The 26,658-nt window shown below is 44.6% G+C and overlaps 2 protein-coding genes across 7 annotated transcripts in view; one reads left to right on the top strand and one right to left on the bottom strand.

Annotated features, from left to right (window-relative positions):
• Window positions 1-9,667, top strand: part of TMOD1 (tropomodulin 1) — a 71,751-nt gene extending 62,084 nt beyond the window's left edge. For all 4 annotated transcript variants that reach the window (XM_084898771.1, XM_084898769.1, XM_084898770.1 and 1 more), the window contains 2 exons: window positions 4,425-4,569; window positions 8,824-9,667. In XM_084898771.1, coding sequence (XP_084754897.1) covers window positions 4,425-4,569; window positions 8,824-8,888 — 210 coding nt within the window. In that variant the 3' untranslated portion in view covers window positions 8,889-9,667. The remainder of the gene's footprint in view (window positions 1-4,424; window positions 4,570-8,823) is intronic.
• TSTD2 (thiosulfate sulfurtransferase like domain containing 2) lies at window positions 9,323-26,312 on the bottom strand. 3 transcript variants are annotated; one of them, XM_084898742.1, is made up of 10 exons: window positions 26,180-26,312; window positions 23,099-23,306; window positions 22,275-22,588; window positions 20,843-20,963; window positions 16,127-16,252; window positions 15,273-15,378; window positions 14,871-14,989; window positions 14,222-14,380; window positions 13,498-13,636; window positions 9,323-11,785 (listed from the first exon to the last, which is right to left on the bottom strand). In XM_084898742.1, exons 2-10 carry the CDS (start codon window positions 23,261-23,263, stop codon window positions 11,451-11,453), a joined length of 1,584 nt encoding a protein of 527 aa, XP_084754868.1. In that variant the 5' UTR covers window positions 23,264-23,306; window positions 26,180-26,312; the 3' UTR covers window positions 9,323-11,450. The 3 variants fall into 3 exon arrangements, with proteins under 3 accessions (XP_084754868.1, XP_084754869.1, XP_084754870.1); XM_084898743.1 differs by having other exon boundaries at window positions 26,048-26,310; XM_084898744.1 differs by lacking the exon at window positions 14,222-14,380.
• Between the last annotated feature and the right edge of the window lie 346 nt (window positions 26,313-26,658).

The following is a 26,658-nucleotide window of genomic DNA, read 5'->3' as shown; positions in this document are numbered from 1 at the left end:
TGAACACATGTGCAAGGTCGGGGGTATTGGCTGGATTTATCACGTTTCATTCCAATGTTTGACAATGAGGATGTGCTTAATATTTGGGGGGAAAAGAAAGTGGATTGCGTTTTCTTGTTTTTCCAGGTTGGTTTATTTTCCTAAAGAAAATAAGTTTAGAAAGAAAATAAAAGCTACTTTCACACATGGCAACACCCCTTACTTTTAGCTGGCTCAGTATCTACAAAATGGGAATAACACTGATACTCAACCTACTAGTGCAGTGAGAGGATTTAATGAGTTGATTCTTTAACCATGTAGTATTCTCTCAATCAAAGGGAGGTGATATTTCTGTTGTTTGTTACACTTAGTTGGTCAGGTGGAGAGAACCGACTTCTGGGAGAGATTCTAGCTCATGCAAGGAACAACTTTTTACCTCCTTTCTTTCTTCCCTTATTCCCTCCCTTTCTTACTTAACTTTATTTTTTTATTGAAGTATATAGTAAAGGACAGCTCAGTGGACTCAGAGATGTATACACCTGTGTAATCCCCACCACGATCAAGACAGAATGCCTCCTTCACGCCCCTTCCCAATCGGTCCCCTCCCGATGCAATCACGTCCTGCTTTCTGTCACCAGAGATGTGTTTTGCCTGTTCTCAAGCGTCAAATCAATGGGTTCACATGCATGTACTCCTTTACGTGTTTTTCCCCCCTCAATATTACGTGTGTGCGGCAATTATCTATAGCTGTGTAACAAATTACCCCCCCCCCACCCCCAGAATTTATTATAGCAATGAAGCAATGATCAACTCAGGAGCAAGCAAGCCACCCATATTCAAATCCTGGTCTGCACCTGCCTAGCTCTGTGACTCAGCGGGAATTTCTTAATCCCTCTGTTCTTCAGATCCCTCACCTGTAAGATGAAAGGTACAACAATAGTACATGTTCCATAGGTTCCTGGTTAGCGTTGTAAGGTGCTTATGACATGCAGTGATCACTAACTAACAAGTATTTGAAAACTAAGTAAGCACCAGAGTTTCCATCCTAACCTCACCCCCATGGCCTCTTCTCTCATCTCTGCTATGATCGAGACCTTCTGGTCTCAGGGTCCCTGGAGAAAAGGGGAGGGCCTGAGAATGAAGCAAGTACAAAGCTTGTTAAGAGGCAGGCATATTTTCTATCTCACTCCTTAATGTAAAAATAGTGGTTTGGGTCCAAGATTAACATGCGAGAAAGATTGGCCACAATTATCTAAAATAATCCTGTATCTCCTCTCTCTCTCTCTTTCTCTCTCTCTCTCTCTCTCTCTCTCTCTCTCTCTCTCTCTCTCTCACACACACACACACACACACACACACACACACACGGACATCTGCGTGTGTCTCAGGGATAGCGGATACGAGTTTGAGAATGTGGGCCTACAGGGTCCTCTGAAGTCCTTCCGGCCCCAGGCCCAGGTCAAGCCTTGGCTCTGTCAGTAAGCAGAGGGAGCACAGTCCAGCTTCCATCTGTACGTGGGCTCGGTTGACTCATCTCTAAGACGGGGTGCTCGTTCCTGCCTGCCCGGCCCACCTCCGCAGGATGCAGGGAGGTTGGGCGGGGCAGTCTGCATTGGGGTGCTCTGGACTCTGGACTGAGCGACCTCAAGTGCCAGCTTTGCAGAAGCAGCCCTGGCAGCCCCTCCAGTCAGGGAGGATCTGCGCTCCTGTGCTCTCTCAGACTAGCCCAGTGGTCGGCAAACTGTGGCTCGCGAGCAACATGCAGCTCTTTGGCCCCTTGAGTGTGGCTCTTCCACAAAATACCACGGCCTGAGAGAGTCTATTTTGAAGAAGTGGCACTAGAGGACGTTTAAGTTTAAAAAAAAAAAAAAAAAGTGGCTCTCAAAAGAAATTTTAATCGTTGTACGTACTGTTGATATTTGGCCCTGTTGACGAATGAGCTTGCCGACCCCTGGCCTGGGCCATCCTGAGTTTGTGAGTTTGTGAGTTTGTGAGTTTGCTCAGTGCTCTCCCAGCAAGTGCCCGCAAGGGGAGGCCAGGTTTCCAGCTACAAAAGGGGGGGATGAGGCGGGGGATGGGCTGCCAGGCCGAGCCAGCCAGAGCGCAGGGCTGGTCCGAGTCCTCTGAGGACAGGCCAGAGCTCGTCCCAGCCCTTTCAGGAGCCCTGCCAGACAGTCTGGTGGAATTCCACCAGTGGCCCTCTGCTTGCCCCGGTCAGCAGCTCAGCCCCGTCTGAACCCAGACGAGCTCTGGTGAACCCAGAATAACCTGGGAGAGTTCTCTGTCAAGATTCCAACCGCAGTTCCACGCTTGTCTCTTTGGATGCTGGGCCGATGTATCATCTCAGCCCTCCTAGGCATTGAGCCTATTCCTGTTTCCTCCATTCTAGTCAATTCCGTGACCTTGACCTAGAGATCGTGGGTCCTCTGTGCCATCCGAGGGCTCCCAGGCTAGGACAGCGCCTCCACAAGAACTTCCTGTGATGATGGAAATGCCCCGTGTCTGCGGCACCAACATGGCAGCCCGTGGCTATTGCACACTTGACCTATGGCCAGTGCGACGGAGGAACTGAATTTTAATTTTTATTTAATTCTAATTATTTAAATGTAAAGTTTAATCAACAGTCCAGTTTTAAAATGGGCAGGATATCGGAATAGACGTTTTTCCAAAGAAGACACACAGATGGCTAATGGGTACATGAAAAGATGCTCAAAATCATTAACCATCAGGAAAATACATATCAAAACTGTAATGAGATATTGCTGCACACGTGGTAGAATGGCTATCATCAAAATGACAAGAAATACCATAGGCTGGCAAGGACATGGAGAAAAAGGAATCCTTGTGTACTGTTGGTAGGAATGTAAATTGATGCAGCCTCTATGGAAACCAATATGGAGATTCCTGAAAAAAATATAAAATACCATATGATCCAGCAATCCCACTTCTCAGAAAATACAAACACTAATTCGAAAAGATATAGTGTGTACCCTCAGGTTCACTGCAATTGACAATACCAACACATGGAAGCAACCTAAGTACCCATCGATGCATGGATGGATAAAAAGGTGTGTGTGTGTGTGTGTGTGTGTGTGTGTGTGTGTGTGAGAGAGAGAGAGAGAGAGAGAGAGAGAGAGAGAGAGAGAGAAAGAGAACACAATGGAATATTATTCAATCAAAAAAAAGAGAATGAAGTCTTGCCATTTGCAACACCATAGATGGACCTTGAGAACCTAAGTGAAATAAGTCAAAGACAAATACCGTATGAGCTCACTTATATGTGGAATCTTAAAAAAAACAACCAAGCTCATACCGTGTTTTCCTGAAAATAAGACATCCTCCAAAAATAAGACCTAGTGCATGGAAAGATAAGACATCCCCTGAAAATAAGACCTAGTGCAACTTTGGGAGAAAAAATTAATATAAGACACTGTCTTATTTTCGGGGAAATGGTAGATACAGAGAGAAGATTGGTAGTTGCCAGGGATGGGGGTCCAGTGGGAGAAATGCGTGAAGGGGGTCATAAAGTGAAAGCTTCACCTGCCGGCGTGGCTCAGTGGCTGAGCATCGACGAACGAACCAGGAGGTCATGGTCCGATTCCCGGTCAGGGCACGTGCCCAGGTTTCGGGCTCTATCCGCAGTAGGGAGAGGCAGCCGGTGAATGATTTGCTCTCATCATTGATGTTTCTCTCTCTCCCTTCCTCTCTGAAATCAATAAAAATATATATTTTTTAAAAGTGAAAACTTCTAGCTATAAAATAAGTCATAGAGGTGTAATGTACAGCATGATAAGATTATTAGAGTTAATAATACTACCTTGCATATTCAAAAGTTTCCAAGAGTAAATCTTAAAGGGTTTTTCCTTTCTTTCGTCTTTGTCAGATGATCACATAGCTCTGGGGTAAAGGGACATAACAGGCTGAGGAAGCTGGCTCTGGCATTCCCACCCCCCGGGTGACTTTGGACAAATCCTTTCCCCCCTCTCAGCCTCAGATTCTTCGTTTGTAAATTGCAGATGAGTCTAAATGACTGATTAGCAAACTTGGCTGTACAGTGGAGTCACCTGAGAAGTTTGAAAAGCCACGCACACCTGAGCCTCACTCCCAGGGATCCTGGATTAATTAATGTGGGGAACAGCCCGGGCAGCTCCTAGGATTTTTAAATTTCTTTGGGACTAGATGATGTGAAGGTCCTTCTGCTCAGTCCTTCTAGGATGCTGCTGTGGGCCGAAGGAAAGACTATCGTAGGTGTCCAGTGGCCTGGGTTCGAATCCCAGCTCATTTCCTCCCGGCGGTGACCTTTCACCTGCTCCAGACTTCCATTTCCTGCTCTGGGGGGTGGGGATAAAATCCCTGCCCACCACTCAGGGTTGCTGGTGGGTGGAGAAGGGAGAGGTACCTGGCAAATGGGATGAGCAGTGAATATCGTTCTTTCTTGACCAAAGAGCCAGCCCCTGGGCAACAAAGTGGAAATGGAGATCGTGAACATGCTGGAAAAAAACACGACGCTTCTGAAATTCGGCTACCACTTCACCCAGCAGGGGCCCCGGCTGCGGGCCTCCAACGCCATGATGAGCAACAACGACCTTGGTGAGTGGAAATGTGCTCTCTCCCGCCTGTCCTGGGGGAATTTCCATGGATAACTTCTCCAGGGGTCCTCGTGGTGAGCCTGGCTCCGATTCTCACGTTGGTGGCATTCGTTTTGTGTGTTTGTGCCTTGTCTCCTCACTGGGCTGTGAGCAGCCTGTCTCAGGGATCCGAGGCTGGGCCCTCTCCCCCCCACCACCCTTCCGCCCCCCCCCCCCCCCGCCCCCCATCTCAAGAATTCTGTCCGGTCACGGTCTGGCTCTAGCCCCAGGTCCCCAAGCCCCCAACCAGCACTATGACCAAAGCCCCAAGCCTAGGAGATGTCTCCTTGTTTTTAAAATAAAAGTTGAAAATGTTGACGTCATAGTAAACAGGTGACAGTAGTTGAATCTCAGTTAAAGGTATAGTTTGTCTTTTTTTTTTTTTTTTTTAATATATTTTATTGATTTTTTACAGAGAGGAAGGGAGAGAGACAGAGAGCCAGAAACATCGATGAGAGAGAAACATCGACCAGCTGCCTCCTGCACACCCCCCACTGGGGATGTGCCCGCAACCAATGTACATGCCCCCGACCGGAATCGAACCTGGGACCTTTCAGTCCACAGACCGACGCTCTACCACTGAGCCAAACCGGCTTCAGCTGTCTTTTCTTAAAAGAAAATGTCACAATCTTTCTTGTGAGCAAACACCCAATTAGTCAGTTGAGTGAAAAGTGAGGTCCATCCCTGACTTTTCCAGAGGCCAGTTGTTCCCCAGCTCTGTGTGTAGTCATTCATGTGTGTTCCTGCTGGCTGTTAAAGGAACTTGATAGAGTCTCCCAAAAAGAGAGTGTCTGAAAAGGCTATAGGAAAATTGGAAGAAAAAACAACCAAGAAAAGGAGTAGGCCTAATACGTTAACATAATTATTATTTTTAGTCATGCGTTTGCTAGACACAAGGCAGGAAGAAGAAAATCCAAATTATGTCATTCTTATTACAGATGAGATGGCAGCGTGATGAGTTAAAAAAAAAAAAAAAAAAAAAAAAAAGTTGCTCTCTGAGATTGAATTTTGAAATATGTTTTCTAAAGGGCAATGTATCCAGTGAGGTTTTCATCAAATTCAGACCTGCTTTCCAGGCGGCTGTTGTTTGTTTTGTTTGTAACACTCAGTAAAATACAAAGAGCCTCACACGGAAGCGCCGGGTGATGGACCTCAGGCGAGGTGAATGCCTGGAGATGTGTGCACAAGGCAGGCGCTTGCAGAATGTCTGCCTAGATCACCTCTGAGCCACACACACTGCGGATGGAGTTCGTTCCTTTAGCAAACACTGGTCAAAGCCCCATCGGCCCCTGGTGTTGAAGACGCAGGTTCTTGCTCTTCAAGCCATCACAGCCCAGAGGCTAGTCAGTCATTACTCACACCACTTACCACTTTTTCCTAGAGCTGCAGGTCCAGGAAAGTGCATAAAACAAATCCTCCTTTAAACCCTTTCTTTCCAACACAGTCCCTTCATTTCGCTCTTGATGCCCCGATGAAGCAGACAGGGCATAATAAAAATAAAAATAAAAATGCACCAGTGTCCTAGTTTATCTGAAGTGCCCCGACTTGAAATTAAATAAGAACTAGCAACAAGAACTAAGAACTGCGATGATTATGGTGCCACAGAGTTGACTGTTGAGGGAGGCCATCCATCTCAACTCTGTTGGCCCAGTTGGGAGCTGGCTTCAGAGGGAGCACTGACAGCCTTCAGCTCCGTTGTGCTATCAGTAGCCTCCCAGGTTCCCGCCCAGCCTAGGTTGAGCTTCGGGGGTGCCCTTCTGCCTATCTCAGGGCTAAAGCAGCTCTGGTCTTCCAGTAGCAAGATGGTCTGGGGGTCTTTTTTTTTCCCCCCTCTGGGGAAGGAAGGTACCAGATGACTAGAGATCGGGGCTGCTGCAGGGAAGGAGGGTTGTGGGTGGGGTAAGGTGAGACACCAAAATCAGCTGGAGATTTAATGCAATGCTCTGGAGGACACTCCCAGTCCTGAGAGGCTGTGATTCCAAAATCCAGGGCCAACTCCTAGCACCAGGGACCTCCTGGTTGTGCCTGAGCTGGAAGGACTTCAGGCCCATCCCTCCGTTTCCCTGTGGAGAAAGTGAAGCCTGGGTCAGGCTGCCCTTGGAGGCAGCGGCTCAGTCAAGTCACACCAGTGGTTAGTGAGCGTGTGCTCGGTGACGTAAGGGGGAACAGAAACACTAGTTCTCTGACTCAAGAACCTTTATACCTTTTAGGGGAGAAAAGACTCAAAGATGGGCCTGAAAATTCAAGTATGCCTGCACACTGTATCCAAATAAAGTGAGGAAATGATTTGTGAGGACAAAGGCCAGTTAAACAAAGCCTCCTGGTTGGGGTGGGCCTTCAGCCAGCCTGGAAAAGAAGAGAGATTGGGGGGGAGGTCAGGAGGCATTCCTGATGGGGGTACTAGCACGGCAAAGGCGAGGAGGTAGGACCAGTGTGCAGGGCAGAAGACGAAGGACCCAAGAGGACTGAGGAACTGTTACGGGGAGTTAGGCCTAGAGCAGAAAACGGGAACTCGCTGAGAAGGGAGGAAGGTCGTTTCAAGCAGAGGGAACGGCATGGGCAAGGGCAGGATGACTGGCAGGTTTGGGAGGTGTTCACAAGGAATGGGACTCAGTAAAGGAGGGGAGGCTGTGAGCCAAAGGCCTTCAGTGCCAACCTGAAGAGTTTGGTGAGGGAAGCAGGTGGGAAGCGGGACGGTGGCATTTTCCTGGACAGGAGTGACGGGTGATCAACATGGGCCTCTGGGTTACCCCGGAGATGGTGCAGCTTTCCCCTTGGAGTTCCCCACAGGAGGAACCGGAGCAGAATCGGGGTCGGTGATTACACACACAACAGGCAGAGCACTAGTTTGGTGACGTAGGATTTCTAGCTTTAGAAGCAAATTTGCGGCCATCTGCTAATTTTGGTAAAAGAAATGCTTCTGATTCTGACAGTGCATCAGAAAAAAGGCAAACCCTCCTTTAAAAAAGGATTCTGTGAAAGAGAAACCCTTTCTTTCCAACACAGTCCCTTCTTTTCGCTCTTGATGCCCCGATGAAGCAGACAGGCTTCTGTGTTTTCCAGCTGAATATTTTCATCACAAAATATTCCTGTGGGCCCCGCTCAGCCACCGTGGTTGTGAGCCTCTCCAGTCTCTTCTCGCTGTAGCCTGCATCTGTGCTGGCTCCCGGCCTGTGGCTTGGGCAGGCGGGCCCCTCCTGGGGGCATGTCGGCCCCCAAGGCCATGGGTCAGCCAGAGCCCCTGCAGACTGGCAGCCCGCCTGGGCCCCTCCTGCCTGGTGTGTCTGTGACCCCTCCCACCTGTGCTCCTGGGAGAGAGCAGGGACCTGGGCACGGTGGTATCTGGCAGACGCCGTGGGTCCCTGGCTACGTTTTCCCGTGGTGATCTCAGATGAGTCCTATAGCCATGCTATTTATAGCTCAGACCTAGGCTCAGCCTGGCTGTCAGGTACTGTAAATCTGCTGCTGAAGTTCTCTCTACTTAATTAAATCTGAATTGCAGCCTCCAAGTTAAGACAGTTGTGTGTGTGGGACGAGGAGAGAGGGGAGTCTGGGTAGGGGTGGAGGTGGGGAGGAAAGGTTGGAGTCGGGGGAGGGTGTAACATGTTTAAACCAGAAAACTTCCCCTCCTAGAAACGTTGCTCTTTTACTGTGTTCTCAAGAAGAGACCTTTCTAACAAGCACCCCTGGCACGCACACCCCAAATCATCGTCTTCCCCTAAAACCATCTCAGAAAATGTCAGGGTTCCTGAGGGGACAGATAATGCAGGCGCATCTTAGGGTAGACACTGTTGCTTACATAGTCAGGAGGGAGGCCAGGAGCTCCGAGAAAGCCAAGGGAAACATACCCAGCGGTGAAGACCCTAATCTCCTTAAGAAGACGGACTTAACCCTTATCTGACATGGACTAGGGATCTTCGGCTGTAGGGCCTCTGTACGTCAAGTTAAAATAGTGGAGCTGGAGAAAGGCATTTTAGATCTGTAGTTCAGCGGTTTAGAAGTAATTTATGAATGACTCTATTACCACAGACCCTCATCAGTGAACCTGACAATTTGGAGGGCCATTATACAACCTACTCATAACTATCGTTTAAAAACTGGCTTCAGACTCTGCTAACCAAAGAGTTAGCGAGAAGCTCACAGTGCTCTGAGCCCCAGAGGTGGTTCCTGGTGCACCGGGACAACTGGCTTACATCTCATCTCCATTCCTTTCCAGTGAGGAAGAGGAGGCTCGCAGACTTGACTGGGCCCATCATTCCCAAGTGCCGGAGTGGAGTCTAGCGCGTGGCGGTGATGACCACGCCTTTGAACTGGACACGTCCTACTGATACTCTGTGCTCTGCGGTGGAAGCCAGAGGCAGAATGCCGGCACAAACCCTTTGGTGGTTCAGTTCTTTATGCACAAAGGTTTTAGGATAACTAGTGGTTACAGTTGAAATTTTATAAACTATGGTTAATGTGAAGTTTTTCTTTAGTCACAGAAGTTCCATCTGGTTATTGTTTAAAAACTAAGAAGCCCCTGGACCAGCAGATCTTCCTGAAGATGACATTACAGCAGCAGTGACTTATCCCCGAGCGCCTGGTTTTGGTGGCCTTGCTATGTGGTGTTTCAGGTGTACTGACTATGCGTAACGCACGAACCAACAGCACACTCTTCCGCACGGTATAGAAGCATTATACAAATTTGACCTCAGCTATTTAGCAAGCAGAACAGGGTTTTTGTTTTTTTTATTAACCCTCCTTTAAATCAAAGAACCTCAAGATTTAAAGTTGCCAAATTGATTACTGGATCAAGAACACAATTTTTTCCCTCAAGAAAGGCAGAAAGGCGGAAACCAGTTTGGCTCCATGGATAGCGCATTGGGCTGTGGACTGAAAGGTCCCAGGTTCGATTCCAGTCAAGGGCATGTACCTTGGTTGCGGGTGTATCCCCAGTAGGGGGTGTGCAGGAGGCAGCTGGTCGATGTTTCTCTCTCATCAATGTTTCTAGCTCTCTATCCCTCTCTCTTCCTCTCTGTAAAAAATCAATAAAATATATTAAAGGAAAAAAAAGACAGAAAGACTGAAGCCACTGTGCTCTGCCAGGAGTCAAAGAACATGAGCTTCCTTTTGCTGGATATGAGGAAATTCCAAGTTTCAAAAACGATCCTGTCTTTACCAATCCCAGGCAACAAATAGCTTCTTGAGTGTTATTTATGGCATCTGGGATTTATAATTTAACACCGGAGTCAGAATTTTTTCTTTATCGAATTGTAACCTTATGATGGATATGAAACCCTGTGGCCAAATACTTGAAAACACCTTCCTGTACTGCACAGTGGGCTAATGGCTTACTTGAAGTCAAACGTTAGAGGGGTAAATTCCCAGTCGATGCTGACAGACTTGCAACTACCTGTGGCAGCACTTACTAGACATGTCACTGCTAATCTTAATTAAAAAGTTAAGCCTCTGAAAGCCAATGGGGAAGACCCAGATAGTAACGATAGGAAACCCTGGCCAAACTATCCCAAGATGACGATACTGAAAACGTAATTTTGGTATCTCTGCCGCATCCCTTTAACATCATGTGCACCTCTTGGGATCCAGCAAAAAAGTGAAGCCACATTGCCCTTGTGCCTTTTAACATATCACAGTGCCAGGCGAGCTGGTATTTCTGTTGCTTGGGAAGTTACATTCTGATAGAGGCCAGGCCAAAGAGCTGACAGACTGCTGCAGAGCACTGAGCAGAGGCTTTTGATGAGAAAGGAAAAGTCTTGCACATGAACTGTGATGCCGTGACAGTGCAGGGAAACCAGAGGTGGAAGACTATCTACGAGGCTGCAGATGGGCCCAGAAGTGGCACCACCAGCTTCTCCTTGAAACACAAGTGGAGCTGTATTCTGCATCACTGGAAACTGCAATTTAACATTAAACCTGTTGGTCTATGAATGGCTGCGTATGTGTTTCTTGGGACCCGTGTGACAGGGACACACACCAGACAAGGCCAGGAAACCACAGCAGTGCTGAATGACCTCACTCAGAATGTCTTGTAACCGAAGGCACTTGTGTAAAAGCTGCCCACAAGTGTCATCAAGCTAATCTGAATCCCTCAAAGAAAATACTTAAAAGCAAAGTGTGGTGGCTGCTAGGGAAAGCAGAGACTACTAGGGGAAGATCTCTGTTAAAAACCAAATCAATAACAAAATGAAGGTGAGCCACATCTTTATGACCATCTGTTCCATCAGTCGAGCTGTTGGTTTGGACCAGAAGGTGGCAATTTTTTCCGTAAAGAACCAGATAATAAATACAGGTTTTTCAGGCCATAACTTTTCTGTTGTAAATACTTAAGTCTGTCTTAAATCGCATGTTAAAAAATGGGTCTGGCTACTCCAATGAAGCTTTATTTACAAAAGCAGAAGATGGGCCAAAAGCCGTAGTTTACAGATCCCGGTCTAGTGCACTCAGGCTAACAGAGCTGAGGTGAGGGTTGGGTGAGTGGTAAGGGACCAATAGGACTTGTTCCAAGGAGTCTACTTCCAGGGTCACAGCTTTCACACTTCTGCCATCAGGACAGACAGGTATGATGACAAGAAAAATGACTGCTACCAGCCCTGACACCTGGCACAGAAAAGGCATGACCTGGTCGCCAGGCTCCACACAGCTCACCTTTTCCTGTGCTCTAGCACCTTCTGAGTCAGAATGTCTCGGGTAAGTGGTCAGCACCAACTCCCTCTTCTCTCCTCTCGGGAAGTATAAGTGGCCAATAGGTGACCAGTTTGCCACGGGGTCAGTGGCGGGCACCCAAGTTCCCCATTTCTCTGTTGCAGCGGCCTGAATATTCCCAAATACATGGCTGCCTCGAACCTAGCTTTGCGAAGCCTCGGGGAAATGCTGCCGGTGCCGCTCACACAAGCAGGGTGCGTCCTCAGCAGCATCAGGTCTCGGCTCTGGGCTCGGGGGGAGCGCCTGCCGTGGAAGTTCACTGGGTGTGCGTGGCCGTCGGGCTGTACAGTCACACTCCTCTTTAAAGCTGCTCTGGGTAGGGCTCGGAGCTGGCCTGCTCCCTTTGTCCTGACATGTGACACAACAGGCTGTGAGTCCTTGTCCTTGACAGGCGGGGCAGGTCAAGACGAGCTGGCGGCACTGGGAAGTGGAGCAGAGTTTATACTGGTCCCATGGGGCTCCACAGTATGCACATTCTGGGGACGGAAGAACAATCTTTGTTATAAACACACGCCCTTCTCCAGTTCCTAAATATAACTCTTAGCTCATTAGAATCGAATATATCCTGTTGCATCTGGGGAAGATTTCTAAATAGTAAGTCTCCTATCCTCTAACAAGAAACACGCCTCATCCCTACTCTTTGGGGGGAGAGGTTGCTTCCAGAAACTGTCTTCCTGATTCCAGCATTCACCAATCCACTTTCCCTTTTCCCATTTAGAAACAAATAGTAATGCTTCTCTCTTTCATTAACTATTTCAAAGCGAGCCAACCACCCTCTTGGTCAGCAGTCTTTTTCCTTTAGATCACTCCCTTTTTCACTGGAAGACAACATACCTGGATGTAGATGTTCCCACATCTAGACTCAGCTCTGCATTCCTCTTCCCCAGGCCTGAGGTTCTCCTGCTATTTGTTGCTAACAGACACTTGCCACTGGATTCCTAAAACTCATCTACTTTCTCAGCGGGTTTTTTCTTACTGACTCCTGTTACCCCTGGTAACATCCTTCAAGTCTCTTTACCTAGCTTATCTAAGGTACCTTTAGTCCTTCTCTCTTCTCTTTACACTCCACCTAGCTCCAAATCAGATGTTTTCAATAACAGACACAAACACAAGACTATCCAAACTAATTAAAGATAAAGAAGGAAAGAGGAAAACCCAACTCCTATCTTATTGTCTGAATAGTCATGCAATCTGTCTCTGACCCCGATTCTAGAAACTACAATAGCCACTAGGGATGTCTGCCCGTGACCTTTCCTGCTCAAGACTGTGGCATCAAGAGCCCTCTCGCTAAAGGACTATTTCCATTCTTCTCCACGGACTGCCTTCATTTGATACCACATTTTAGTGTGGACTCAAAACGAGTCAAACCACACAGTTCCTGTGGCCACCCCTGCCTGTGGCCTTGGCCCTACGTCCAGCTCCCACCCACCATGCAAAAGGGCAAGACCACATGTGTCCACAGACCATCTAAACTAGGGGCGTCTTTTCCTCTGTGCCATGGATTTACTTGGCAGTCTAGTGAAGAGTATGAACTCTTAGAAATATATATTTTTAAATGCATAAAGTAATCTACATAGGATTACAAAGGAACGCAATTACATAGAAATATAAAACATTAAAATATTTTTAAAAATCTGGACTATAGTAAGATATTAGCACATTAAATAATAAGAATTAGTAGTAGGCCTAATAGCTCTTTCCATTTTGAAGCAATGATGAACATAAATACTATTTTAAGATATAGGTAGCAACTGTAATCTATGAAAATACTGATTTCTACTGACAAAGTCACAGGTACATCTAATACTACTGATTTGTTGCTTATATTCAGAATTGATGGTAGTGTTACATTTAGTGAGAGGTTATGAAAATAAATTAATTGCTATCCAAATTCACACATATTGACCCCAGGTGAAGAACTCTGATTTAGCCTTTTAGTTCACTGCTGAGCAGGCAGAGAGCAAGGGACATTATCTCCACTTTTAGGACTTGTCTAACGGGTAAATGGTGAAGCCAGGATCCCAGCACAGGCCTCCTGGATCTGCTGTGCCGCTACATCTCCAGCTCTGGTGGGCAGTGGTGGTGCCACGCACTCCTTCTCCCAGTTTTATTCTTCCCTGTCTTCCAGCCTGGTTCATACAGAGAGTGCCTGATCGTGAGTTTAGGTTCTAGGCTTGTGCTGACCTACCTGACACTATGTCACTGTTGTAGGACAAGGCATAACGGTCATCGAAAACAAACAATTTCCCTTTGTAAAAACCGTCAGGGAACTCTTCCAGGTACTTGTGGATGCCACCCTTGAGCTGGAACACTTCCTTGCACACGCCCTGTGTGTGGAGAAACACCAGGAGATTCAGGAGACAAGCAGAGGTCAGGAAGAAGCTCTAGAGGAGTGGCCCGTGGTGAGGATGCCCAAGGGTGGCTCCTGGCTCCCGGCTCCCCTGCAGGACACTGAGGAACTGCTGACCAAGGGCGCACGGAAGCAACTGGCCATAGCTTGCTTGCAGGGAGGGGGCGATGGGTGATGACAGCAGTCAGGGCCTTCACTCTCCAGATCCTGGAGCTCAGCTATTTTTGTCACCCCCTAAATATAGAAGGACACCTGTTGGGACATGTAATGTTACTGAATTTGCTCTTCTCAGGATCAAGCAAAAGTATTAGGCAAAGGGAAACGTTAACTAATCTTTCCCGTTTGTACCTGATGAGTTTCTAAGACTGCTGAGCATTTTTCACATTTTAAGATTTAAGAACTTCGTGTTTTGTACTCAAAACTCGAAGCTGAAACCATACCAGGGGAAAAAGAACACGTGGCTGCCAGGAAGGGAGAGGGAACGAAGGGGGGAGGGAGCTCCGCACATGCTGGACGATGCCTTCCTCACGGCCAGGCCGTGGTGCCCAAGGAGCCGACGCACCTTGGCTTTGAGGTAAGCAGAACCCCGCTCACAGCGGACGCCCCCAGTGCAATACATCAGGACCCTCTTCTCTCGGAAAAGTTCTAGGTTTTTGTCAACGTAGCTAGGGAAGTAACTGAATTTCCTGATGTCTGGAGCTAAGCAGCCCTGGAAGCGTCCCTACAATGTGGGATAGAAAGAAAATGGTTAAAAAAAAAAGAAGAAGAAAAAGTATACCTGGTATGCTTTCACACACACCCTCCCCTCCCCCACCACCTTCCTTGGCAAGGAAACACCAACTAGTTGCTGTTCTCATCCCACACACTAAACCTTTCAAACTCAAGATTGGAACTTAACAGACATGGCTGGCGAGCTGTGAGTCACCTTCCCAGTCTTCAGGGGAACTGGAGAGGCTGCCCAAAGCAAAGTTTACAAGATCCTTGACATGTGTCAAGGGTAGGCACATGGGAGCCAGAACGCACGTTATTTGCCAATATGTCTGTAATTCATATTTCCTTAGGCTTTCTCATCAGATCCTGAGTTGAAAGGCTTGGGTTTTTCTCTGAAGCTGCTAGCAGTGGGAAGAGATCCATGTGACTTGACCACTGATGGGCACACACATCCCCCTGGGGAACATGCCATACTGTGGGGACTCATTTCTGGTTCTTACTATTTTGCTTTCATAGAAGTTTCTGCAGTCCAGGAGGATAGTATCACTTTGTTCTTGATTTGCCTGACACAAAAACTTTTCTACTTCTTTGTGAAATTCACCTGGGGATAAATGGATTCCTAAAATCAAACCAAAAAATTAGTTGATAAACTATTCACAAGAACTGCACTCTTCCTACACTGCTCTCTTTAAAGAGGAAACGACTTCTTGTCAAACCGTCATCAAGAAAAAGTCATTCTGAGGGGGAATCTCCAAAGAGAAGACCAATTTAAGCATTAAATGACCCAAATGTTAGCCACCCCACAGCTATTTTAATGGAAGGATTCATGGCTCTAGCTGATTGATGTGTCTATCCTTCACATTTGTCTCTCTATTATTTTGTCCTTCTAAAAGCAAGCATACCGGGCTTCTTATAGGAGATCTTATTGGGACTGATCCCCATAGGCACAATTTCTTCAAATACACCAACACGCAACTCTGGAAAACAGCAAGCTCCTCCTTTGCTGGTCTAGCCAATGAGAAACAAAGCAGATAATGTTGAGTTTTCTGGAACAGTCTAGGCCATAATTCCCTTTTCCCATTAAAACAGGTTTTTCTAATTTGAGACTTCTTAATACTACAGCTATGGTATTATAAAATAATTCTCGTATTTGGTCTTATTTACTGCATATCTACCATGTTCAGAAATGTTACACTGAAAGGTGTTTCTATAGCAATAGCATTTAAAATTGAAACACGGCTGAGCAATTTCAACATGTAAGATCACATCCCAGCTTCTGTCCTGGAGCAATGACCTCTCTTTATCTATCACCACCAGCACTAACACTACCAAGGTATTTCCCACCACCTTTACCACCTATTGTGATAAAGCACCTGAGCTGTAAGAGCAACCTTGTTCCCTGTGTGAAGTACTGACCTGATAATTCCAGGTTTACCGAGATAGCCAGGCAGACTCCCAAATAAGCAAATGCATCTAAGTTTCAGAATTTAGATTGTATCGACCTTATTCTTTAAGAAGGGAGACTGAGGGCCAGAGAGGACACTAACTTGTCCAAGACCATATGGGGATTCAGTGGAAGAACTGGAACCAGCACGTCCTTCCAACACACTACCTTGTCACTGGTAACGAATGGGGAAGGGTAGTTACCTGGCACTGCTTATTTCTCTCTGCTGCGCTCTCTTCATAACCTATTAATACAACAGGAAGAGGCATCGAGGCATGGCTCTAGAGCCATTTCCTTTTCAATTTCTCTTACCTTAAAATCCTCCTCACACAGATAATCCTTAAACAATGGACAGGAAAGCATGACTTCCACATAGAGTCTGGTGGCCAATTTGCTTCCACCAACTGTCCCGTTGATTCCTTCTGTAGCAATTCGCACCTGAGACACAAGAGGGCGAGAGAAAGGGAATGCAGTTAAAATCTTCCCAGGGCAGAACAGGCTCAAGTGTATCAGTGAGTTGAACAGGAAACAAAGACACTGCTGTGGACACCAAAGTGTTACCACAAAGATACCTGTGTTTTCTAAAACGGCACCCCCTAAATTCAGATGGGGTACTTGGTCAATGTGTGCTGAGTAAGAGCATGAAATTAATGTAACTACTGAAAGCCCCATTTGCTATGGACTCCGTTGTCCAATGGTCAGAGAACCACATTTTGAGTTTAATCCAGGTCAGCAGATCTAGAATCAAGATTCAGTTTTGCCCCTTCCTTGCAAAGTGCCCTGAGGAAATTTTACTTCTTTGAACCTCGATTTCTTCATCTTGATAAAAAGGAAAAAGAGAACAATGAAAACCACTGCTGGGGAGAGACTCCCCAAGTTCTAAAGCACAGAGCACACCTGAGGACTAGGAATGGGGTGAATGCGTCTCTGCGTGGTGTTTGGGGAAAGCCACCACTGCAAACCCACCCACTGGATTACAAAGTTGCAGGAGGAGCGTTTGTTTTGTTCACTGTTGCATAACCAGTGCCTAGAACACCTGCCTCATAGTAGGCATTCGATATGTATCTATTGAACAAATGAATGTGTATCCACATCTGAGGTTTTCTGGCTTCTCAAATCTGTACTCTTTTTAAAATACTTCACTGGTTAGGAGACATTAGAGTTTGGACTAAGGCCCCTGCCTTAAGAGGCAATGCTCTGGGGACCCTGCAAAGTTAGCTGTTTTGGTGCTACAAAATCCTTGGATGAGTTTAAAGATGTGTCATCTTTAGAGGGTGCTGAGCTCTAGAGAAAAGTGCAACACTTATATCATGGTATTCTCTGGAAAGGTAATTTAAGGCCCTTTAGTGTTACTGCTTCCTGTATAACAGTGATACCTCCCAATGCATTAGAATTTAAAAATTTTTAAAGGCTCCCCATTTTGAGGGCCCAGAGATGATACTTCATTGGCTGAGACACTTGATTCAATTCTTTTAGGGCATGGATATAAATGGAATTCATTTACGCCAGCTCACTAGTAGTGGCTGTGCAGAGTTCCATGATGAGCATTCTGGGTCACATCCAGTTCTTGAGAGAGTACTGGAGCCTAGTGAGCCTGATCTTGGCTGGGAGAAGAGAGTCAAAGTACACACCATCTGCAGAGATTACTATACCTAGTACCAGCTTATATATACACATTTTTCCAATTTAACAAAATTATTTAGTAGGCTTATTTCAAAACTGAGATAACTATTACTATTGGAATTAATAGTAATACAATAATACATTTTTACTACTTGTTGTTTAATGAACTTATGAAAAGGATAGAGATCATTACAAATGAATGTCCATTGCTGTGTATGTCTAACAGTGTTGACAGATCAATGTTTAAAGTGTAAACATTATTTATTTTTATTATAAGTAATATTAACTATCTACTCTCACACTAAACCTGAAACTTCCCTCTAAACCATATTTGGAGAGAATTTTTTGACTAGATGATTCAACTTGTATATTTTTAAGGGATTATACAGAAAAAGAGCTAAACCAGTATGAGTCAGGAATTGTACACTGAAGCTGTCATTACTGTGACAGATATGATGAAGAGGTACATACTTGTACGTAACTGTCTTTTGGGTAGGTTAGTATATTCTTTCCTGTTATTTTAAATCTCAAAACCCAAATAAAAACAAGCTCATCCATTCCCTATACAGTTGGGGCAGAACAATCTCTAAACTCATCCGATAGACTTTCAATCACTAGGATTCTTTAACAGAAATCTTCAAAGTAGCTCCTTGGTGAGAAAGGCCTTAAACTTCAGAGATGAAGAACAACAGTTAGCATTTACTGAGCACCTACTATGAGACAGGAGCTTTATAATATATTCCTGAAAGGTAGATGTCATAATCCCCAACAGAAAAGGAAACAGAAACTCAGAGAAATCAAGTAATTTGTCCAAGAGCACAGGTTGGTAGGTGTAGATCTGGGATTCAAAAATCAGATCTTATTGGCTATCAATCTTGTAATGTTTCCTTTCCAAAGTCTCCAATGCATTCCCTATGTATCTTCCAGGAATGAATATATAGCAATAGGGACAAGAAGCTTCCTTCCATAATTCCAGAATTTTCAAGTTCTCCTCTTTTCTACCTAAATGCCAACATCTTGACAAATCTCCTACCAGCAGAAAACTCTCTCAGTAAACTCTTCATGTATCATGGAAACCTTAGAATTTAGACCTATAGTCTAGACAGGTGCTGCCACCTTGTGGTTAGGGGCCCTCACTGTTAGTTCACCGCAGGCTGTCCAAGAATAAAAATCTGCCCCTAAACCAAGGAAAGAAATTGATTTCATATTTTGTACATTCAGTTTTACTTTGAGAATGCCCATCTTTTAAGATGCTCTCTAAATAGACATTGTGACAAATGTATCCATTCCAAAAATGTTTACTAATTTTTTTACTATGTACAAGGAACTGTACTAAGAACTAAGGATATAGTGGTTGGGAAAAAATACAGTACTTGTGCTCTTGGAGCTTACAGACTAAGGGATAGTCACAGATATTAAGATAAAAGTTACAAACTGACAAGTGCTATAAAAAATAACTAAGATGCTATAAGAGAGTATTTTTGGAAAAATGAAATTGATTAAAGGTCAAGAAAGATCTCTTTTAGAAGTGAAGATTGAGGGAAAATCACACAGGAGAAATAGAGTACTAGTATGGGAGAGTTCCTTAAAAACTTTTCTTATAAAAAGGCCCAAAAACACAAAAAGACTTTGTGGGCTCCAAGAAACTGAAAGAATGGTATCAGATAAGCGGAAAGAAGGTAAGAAGGGTCCAAATTATGCAGGAACCTAAGGGCATGTTAACAATTTGGGTTTTACATTAAATGCACTGGATAGCCTCTGAAAGATCTTGAGGAGGGCTAATATGATTTTATCTACCTTTGAAGATCATTCTGGATGCTTGTACAGACTAGATTAAATGGCAGGCAGGGACAGAATGGAGAATAGTTTGCCAACTATTGAAATGGACCAGGTAAGAGGGTGAGGCTTGGTCTAAAGTGGTGGAAATGGAGGAAAGAGTGAATGGAGTCAAGGGACATTTTAGAGGTAGAAATGGCAGGACTGGGTGATGAAATGAAGCTTTCAGCCCACTATCTGTTAGCAAACATGGATGTGGAAAATGTTGCTGACTGATCAAATGATTGCCAAAGCAAATGAAAACCTGGAACATGAGTAGGAAATATTACCCATAGACAGTTCAGCATCATAACTAGAGGATATCCCAGAGGGAACCTAACTCACTTTTTAAATTTTTAAAAATATATAATATACATATACATGTACAGATAAGTAATCATTAAGGATATTTTTTAAAAAGAAAAACCACTTATAATCCTCTGGTAGAGAGTCATAATTAACACTTTGATGTCTACTACTCTCCATCTTTATACACACACACACTTGTGCTTTTGTTACAAACACATTTTCACTCCTTTATTCAACATTCTCTGAACATACACTGTCTGCTATGTGCTAAGCCCTGTGCGCTGACAATACATCAATTAAGACCAAGTTCTTGAAGATGAAGATGAAGTTTACATTCTAGATAGGACAAATCTAACAAATTAAAGACTTTACTTTCAGATAGTAGTAAATTTTTTTACTAGAAGGGATAGAAAGTGATGAGGCTTACAAAAGGACCTCTTCAGATTAGAGTTCTGAGGAGATAACATCTGAGCAGAGATTTGAAGTGAGGAATGAGCCATGTGAAGATCTAGGGAAAAAGCATTCTAGAGGGAAAGAAAATAGCAAATGTCAGTACCAAGAAATGGTATAGGCCCTGGCATGTTCTAGGAAAATTAAGAAGAAACTTGGAATCACACCTCTATGCACAGTTCTATAACATGTTTTTCTAGGTGCTATATCAAGAACATTTCCCTATGCCAAGGGAAATTATGCCTGCTTTTGCATGTAGTTTTGTTGGAACACAGGCATATCCATCCATTTACCTATTTATCTAGAGTTGTTTTCATGTTACCAATGGCAGGGTTGAGTCGTTTTTCTGTGCAAATCCTAAAATATTTACTATTTGGCTCTTTAAGAAAAAATTAGCTGACTCCTGGTCTATGTCATTATATATTCTTATAAAACACCATGTTAATAGCTACTTAGTATTCTACTTATATGCTTCACAGTAGTTTGCTAATTTCTAAAAACTCAACAGCAAATCTCTTTGTAAGGAGCACAGCCTTATCCTAGCCCGTCTGGCTAAGTAGATAGAGCATTGGCATGCAGACTAAAAGGTCCCGGGTTCAGTTTTGGTCAAGGGCACATGCCTGGGTTGCAGGTTCGATCCCCAGTAGGAGATGTGTAGTAGGTAGCCAATCAGTGATTCTCTCTCATAATTGATATTTCTATCTCTCTCTCTCTCTTCCTCTCTGAAATCAATAAAAAATAATAATAAATAAATAAAGAGCACAGCCTCTGCAATCCAAGTTGGAGGCCAGAGCAGCCTCGTGAAGGGTGGGGTGTGGAAGAAGGTGTTACCTTGCCTGTGAGGTGCAGGTGCCGACACAGAGCTGTCTGCCAGGCACAGATCCAGTGGGGATCCTCCAGGTCACGATAGCAGTAATAAAGTAGCACCTCTCCTTCATCACTGCCCTCACCACTGTAAAAAGAAAACCAGAGAGAAAGGGCATCTGAATCACTGGCCCAAGTTCATCAAGTATAACCAGGCCGCGTGGCAGGGAAGGCCTAAGTGGAGCAATTCATGCCTGCCTTTGCACCTACTGTTGTTCTCCTAAAGTGAGAAGCAACTCCTATCTGTCTGTATTTGCTCTAAAGAAGAACATTTCTGCACTTTATAGCTAAGTAAACAAGTCAATTCCTTACAGGTGAGACAACTACAAGTGACAATCAGGACTCAAAACACCAAATTTCTGACACTAGAACCCATATCCTTTCTATTGCACTGTGCTGTCTTACACTAACTTGTGGGATTCGGGCAGGTCACTTATCATTTTTGAGCCTTGATTTCCTCATCTGTAAAATTGGAGAAATAAAATAAGTTGCATTTCCTAAAAGTGTGTTCTTTGAAATCACCTTTGAGAAATCCTACAGGCAGTTTTCCCCTCTTTCAATACCAGTCTCATATCATCTGCTAATTGTTTCATGCCCTTTTCTTTGTTTTTCTAACTAGAAAGCAAATTCCTTGAAATGCAGGACCATAGCTAAATGAGGCCACATTTATAAAGCACTTTTTAGTTCATAAGTGCTTGTACCATCATCATTTTATAGAACTCATACAGCAATACTGTATGATAGGCAGGGCAGACATTATTATTCCAATTTTAAAAGGGAAGAAATGAAGGCACAACAAATTTTAGCAATTCACTCAAGTCTGACTCCAAGTTCAATTCTCTTCCTTTCTCCTTTTCTTTCTGATAAACAAAGTGAATTCGGCACTAAATACTAGTGATAAAATTATATCAGACTTGGACATTTTCTATTCACCAAATTCAAACCAGAAATCCATTCTCTAGAGTTAGCAGAATCTAAACCTCTTAATCCTATGCCTCAGTTCTAAAAATTAACATCCTTTCTAAAGCATATTCAGCTCAGAAAGCCACATTTGGTAACAAAAAAACCTTTTAAGCTCTGATATTATTCAGGGTAGAGGAATCATTAATGTACCTGGGCCTTCCTATTCTCTTAGAAAATATAATTTTCTGTTCTTTACCTTTCCCTAAAGATAAGATGCAGAATTTATCTTTAAGAAACCTGGCAACATTACCAGCTGCGAGGGTACCTGCTACTGCATAGATAAAACCTTCTATTGCACACAATACATGTTTATCACCCTTGCTTAGGCCTGTAGAGAAATTCTGTGCCTTTAAGATTTTACCATTTTAGTGATATCTCACTGTGGCTGAAAAAACATTTTTTAAATTAAAGCAAAAGTACAGAATTAAATTCTTACCTTATCAGCTCATCAGGGCTAAAGCAACTAATGTCAGGGAGCCAAGCAGACACTTCATGGTTTCGAGTAAGGCACTCTTTGGGGGGGTCCCCTTTGTCGGCAGACTTAAGGCTCTCTGAGGTGCTCGATGCCACAGCGAGCTGCTTTAGAACAGAAGCAGTCTGGTGCCAAATCTCATCAGCGTGCTGTGTTGCCACGTGTCTATGGATGCTAGTGGGGCCCGTGAAGAGTTGCTGACAGCATTTCCACCATTTTTCTTTGCATTTATAAGACGGTGCTGGAACTTCTTTGGTTTTGACAAAAAGCGCAAATGCCTGCAATTACATTTCAAATTGTCACTGTGAAATAACCTTAGGTTTGAGGCTAATGGAAGCCTCAGTGAAATTTCTTCTATTATCTTTTCACAGCGGTTTCTAGTTTCTACTATCCGGTAGAAGAACGTGAAGAGTAACAGTTTTATTAGTAAGCTTTATATCAGCTGGATCAGATCACAAAAGTCTCAGATAGCAGCAGCCCTACTGCCTGTCTGTTCTCCCTGTGACTTGGTCTCCTGGGTTTCTTCCCATAACCCAGGGTGGCGAAAGGAATCCAGCTCATCTGTCTAGATCTGTATCTCACCACACGTGTTTCAAAGCCACACCCTGCCTACGAGTCTCCTTTGCCTGGCATAGAATTAAGATCACTGGTAATGGTGCTGAGGAGACCTTACTTCGAGCATGACAACAGCCTACTGTCTCACTATCCCTCCTCTCCCTGGAGGACAGCCTTGATCTACTGGCATTAACTATACACAGATGATCCTGAAACATCAATAGCAATTTTACCTTTTTCTTCGCAAATGAATATTTCTTCTTTGTATTGACATCTAGCTCTGCTTTAAGACTGCTACTGGGATTGATAATACTTGTGTCTTTCAAATCCAAGTCTGAAAATCTTAAAAGACAGGCCTCCAGGTCATTTTCTTGGTCTGGTGAAGTTGAAGAAGGCATCTGGTTTGGTTGTAGCAGCAGATTCCTTTCCGTTAACTATTTCCTAGGAAGTGAGCAAGGGAGAAACAACATTGTCCAAGTCTTTGATTCCTACTTGAAGTAAACTTGAAGTTAATCAATCATGCAAATGAGCATCGGCCCAGTAGCCCAAGCTATCCATTCATTCACTCATTCATTCAATAAATAGTATTTATTTAGCAGGCATTGTTCTAGATACTGGGGATATAGCAGTGAATGCAATATATTTTAGAGTTTGCATTCCAATGGGGAGAGATAGAAAGTAAGCAAATAATTTTATTTTTTTTAAAGTCAGCCGAAACCGGTTTGGCTCAGTGGATAGAGCGTCGGCTTGGGGACTGAAGGGTCCCGGGTTCGATTCCGGTTAAGGGCATGTGCCTTGGTTGCGGGCATATCCCCAGTAGGGGGTGTGCAGGAGGCGGCTGATCGATGGCTCTCTCTCATCGATGTTTCTAACTCTCTATCTCTCTCCCTTCCTCTCTGTACAAAATCAATAAAATATATTTTTTAAAAAAAAGAAAAAAAAAAAGAAAGACATCCCTTGTTTAAAAAAAAAAAAAAGTCAGATGGTAAGAGACTAAGACAAATAAACAGTAAGGAGCCAGGGTGATGGAGGGGATCTTTAAAACACAGAGAGTAGGTAAAGTCTGAGGCAGTAGCATTTGACAAAAAGGGCAAATGCCTGCGAACTTACGGTTAAGTTGATACCAAAAAAGCACCGTACAACCAAGCTGTGTGCTAATAACTTCAGTTATAAACCCTTTGTTCTTTTCTTGTCCTCTAAATGGTTGAGCTATGCAAATTCCCTTTCTTAGAAGAAACAACTACCCAGAGAAACCAGTGAGCCAGAATAAATATACAAATTGCTACTGTGGCCAAATCTTCTCAAAATGGACACACTACAACCAACACACCACATTGTTTCTTCTAGAAAGAAATGTTACAGGTAACGAAGAGGCAACATGAAACCTGGGAAAGACATTGCCTTTGGATCACGGTGTGGCTGAGTGCAAGTAAGTGAACTTAGGCAAGATATTAAACTTCTCTGAGTTCTAAGTCCCTAATTTCTAAAATGTGATGATAGCACCTATCTTGCAGGGATGTAGAGAGGACTGGAAAGGAATCTGTAATCCTTAATTCCTCTACCAATCTAGGCTCATCTCAGACAACACTCTCCCTCACATAACCTGCTCTGGCTACAACGGGCTTTGCCTAGTTCCACATGACTCATGCTCTTCCTTGCCTTACAGTCTCCACACATACCTTCCCTACCACCCCAAAATGGCCTTCCCTCACTCTAAATCCTTTTCAGTTTTTGCCTTTAGACATTAACTGTTCTATGCCCAGAACATAGAATACTGTTGCGGATGTCAGTCTTAATGAAAACAGTTACTCTCCCTGCTCATTTGAAGCTTATATTCAAGTAAGAGAAGAGAGACACTGAATAAGTAAACACATTTAAAAACATGAAACTATCAGAGAAACATGAAACTTCTCAATTTCCTTTGCTGGGGATTCTCCTTACCCTCCATCCCAAACTTTAATTGTTGAATGGTTTTATCTACACTCACCCTTTAGGTGATCTCATCTAGTCCCAAGAATTTAAAAACTAAATTTCCTGAGAATAACTGATAATACATGTGAAACTAGATTGGTTACTAGTTGGAATTGCTGAAGCTGATTGCTAAAATTCATGGGAGTTCATAATTTTCTCAACTTTTGTAAATATTTGAAAAAGGTAAGCAATCTATATAAATAAAGGGAAATTTATGTTGAGAATACTATATACTAAGTGACTCCAATTTATATCTCCAAATTCATATATCCAACTGTCTACTGGACAGTTGTTCAAATGCAACTGTTCAAAACCAAACTCTTGTTTTTCCCAAGTCTTCCTTACTTGCATAAAAATGGCATTTCTATTCTTTCTGTTACTCAGAAAAAATATTTGGGCTTCTTCTTGACTCCTTATATTTTCACACTATCTCATAGTCCCCCAGAAAAACCTACCAACTTTGTTTTTGAAATACAATCAGATCACATCACTTTCCACCACTTTCACTACCAATCCCATTCAAGCCACCATTATTTCTTGAGTGAATTATTGAAGGAAACTAACTGGCCTCCTCATGTAAGAGCCAGGAAGGTAACTACTAAAAAATTAGACCAGTCTCCAAAGGCTTCTCAACTTACTCAAACTCCAACGTCCTTACAAAGCCCTTCCCACCACGTCTCTAATCTTTTTTACTACATTTCGTTGGCTCACAGCCTCTGATTGCACTGTTTGTCCATTCCTGATCGGTCACCAACACCAAGAAAGCAGGGGTTTTCCTTTGTTCACCTCTGCATCCTCAGCCTCTAGAGCACTGCCTGGCACACAGGAGGTGCTGAACGTTAGCAAATACAGTGTGTGAAGTAAAAGTGATTGGGCAGCCAGAGAAGGCTCCACTTAAGGACCTGATGTTTGAGCTGAAACCTAAAATGACAAGTTAGCAGCAGAGATCTGCAGGCAAAGTTAATAGTGAGAATCATTTCCTAAAGTGGGAACAAGCTTGACTTACTGGAGGTTCAGGAAGAAAGAGTGGTTGGAGTACAGAGAGGAGTGGTTGGAGTAATGATAGGGAGTTTGCAGTGACAAGTCAAAGGAGAGCTGTAAGGGAGTGCAGCAGCCTGGTTCTAGACTTGTTTTGAAAGTAGAACCGACAGGGTCTCCAGATTCACTGTTATGTAGGAAGAGAAGAAAAAGGACCCAAGAACGACTCCTACCAGCATTTTTGGATTAAGCAATCGGATGAATGGTGTCATTTACCAACATGGCGCTGCAGGCAAGGCCGATCTCTCCGCCCGGCTTTCCCGGGGAGGCAAAGGCCCGGAAGTGGCAGTTCGGTGAGCACGTACCTGCCTGTCCAGATCCTTTCTTAGATCTTTCTTCACTGAACAGTCTCCGCCTAAAAATTAACGCCGCTCACCACCCAGGGTCCCGCAAGCCCCGCCTGGAGTTGACGTAGGGAGGAGCGCTGGAGACACCCACCGCACCGGAAGTCTGTGAGACTCTGAGCGGAAGGGACGCTGGGAAAGCCAGAAGGCCCGCCCCCGCGCCGGGAGAGGGTCTGAAATTGAGGCGGGGGCTGCAGCGTCCCTCCCGCACTGCCCGCCTCCCAGCTCGGCTCGCCGCCCCGGGCCCGTGGCTGGGCTGAAGCGGTGCCGCTATCTACGTGGCCCCGGAAGGACTTGGAGCGAGTGGCGGGGGAGGGGAGCCGCTGGAGGAAGCACGAGGGGCCGCTGCGTGCGGACCTGAAGCCCGCGGCCTGGGGAGCTCCTAGACCGGCCCGCCGCGTCCGCCCGGCGACCCCTCCTCGCGCTTCCGGGAGCCCGAG

The sequence above is a fragment of the Pipistrellus hanaki genome (genome assembly GCF_964339955.1).
Source record: "Pipistrellus hanaki genome assembly, chromosome: 11".
In the NCBI taxonomy this organism is placed as follows: Eukaryota; Metazoa; Chordata; class Mammalia; order Chiroptera; family Vespertilionidae; genus Pipistrellus; species Pipistrellus hanaki.
Note: the sequence above shows the minus strand (reverse complement) of the source record. Positions and strands in the feature narration are given on the sequence as shown.

Bases quoted from the DNA above. Each gene is read 5' to 3' on its own strand.
- TSTD2 (XM_084898742.1), bottom strand. From the start codon at position 23,263: ATGCCTTCTTCAACTTCACCAGACCAAGAAAATGACCTGGAGGCCTGT. The intron at 13,637-14,221 runs GTGCGTCGGCTC...CTCCACACACAG, and splicing joins CTGCTTACCTCAAAGCCAAG to GGCGTGTGCAAGGAAGTGTT. The intron at 11,786-13,497 runs GTAGGTCAGCAC...TTCCGTCCCCAG, and splicing joins CAACAGTGACATAGTGTCAG to AATGTGCATACTGTGGAGCC.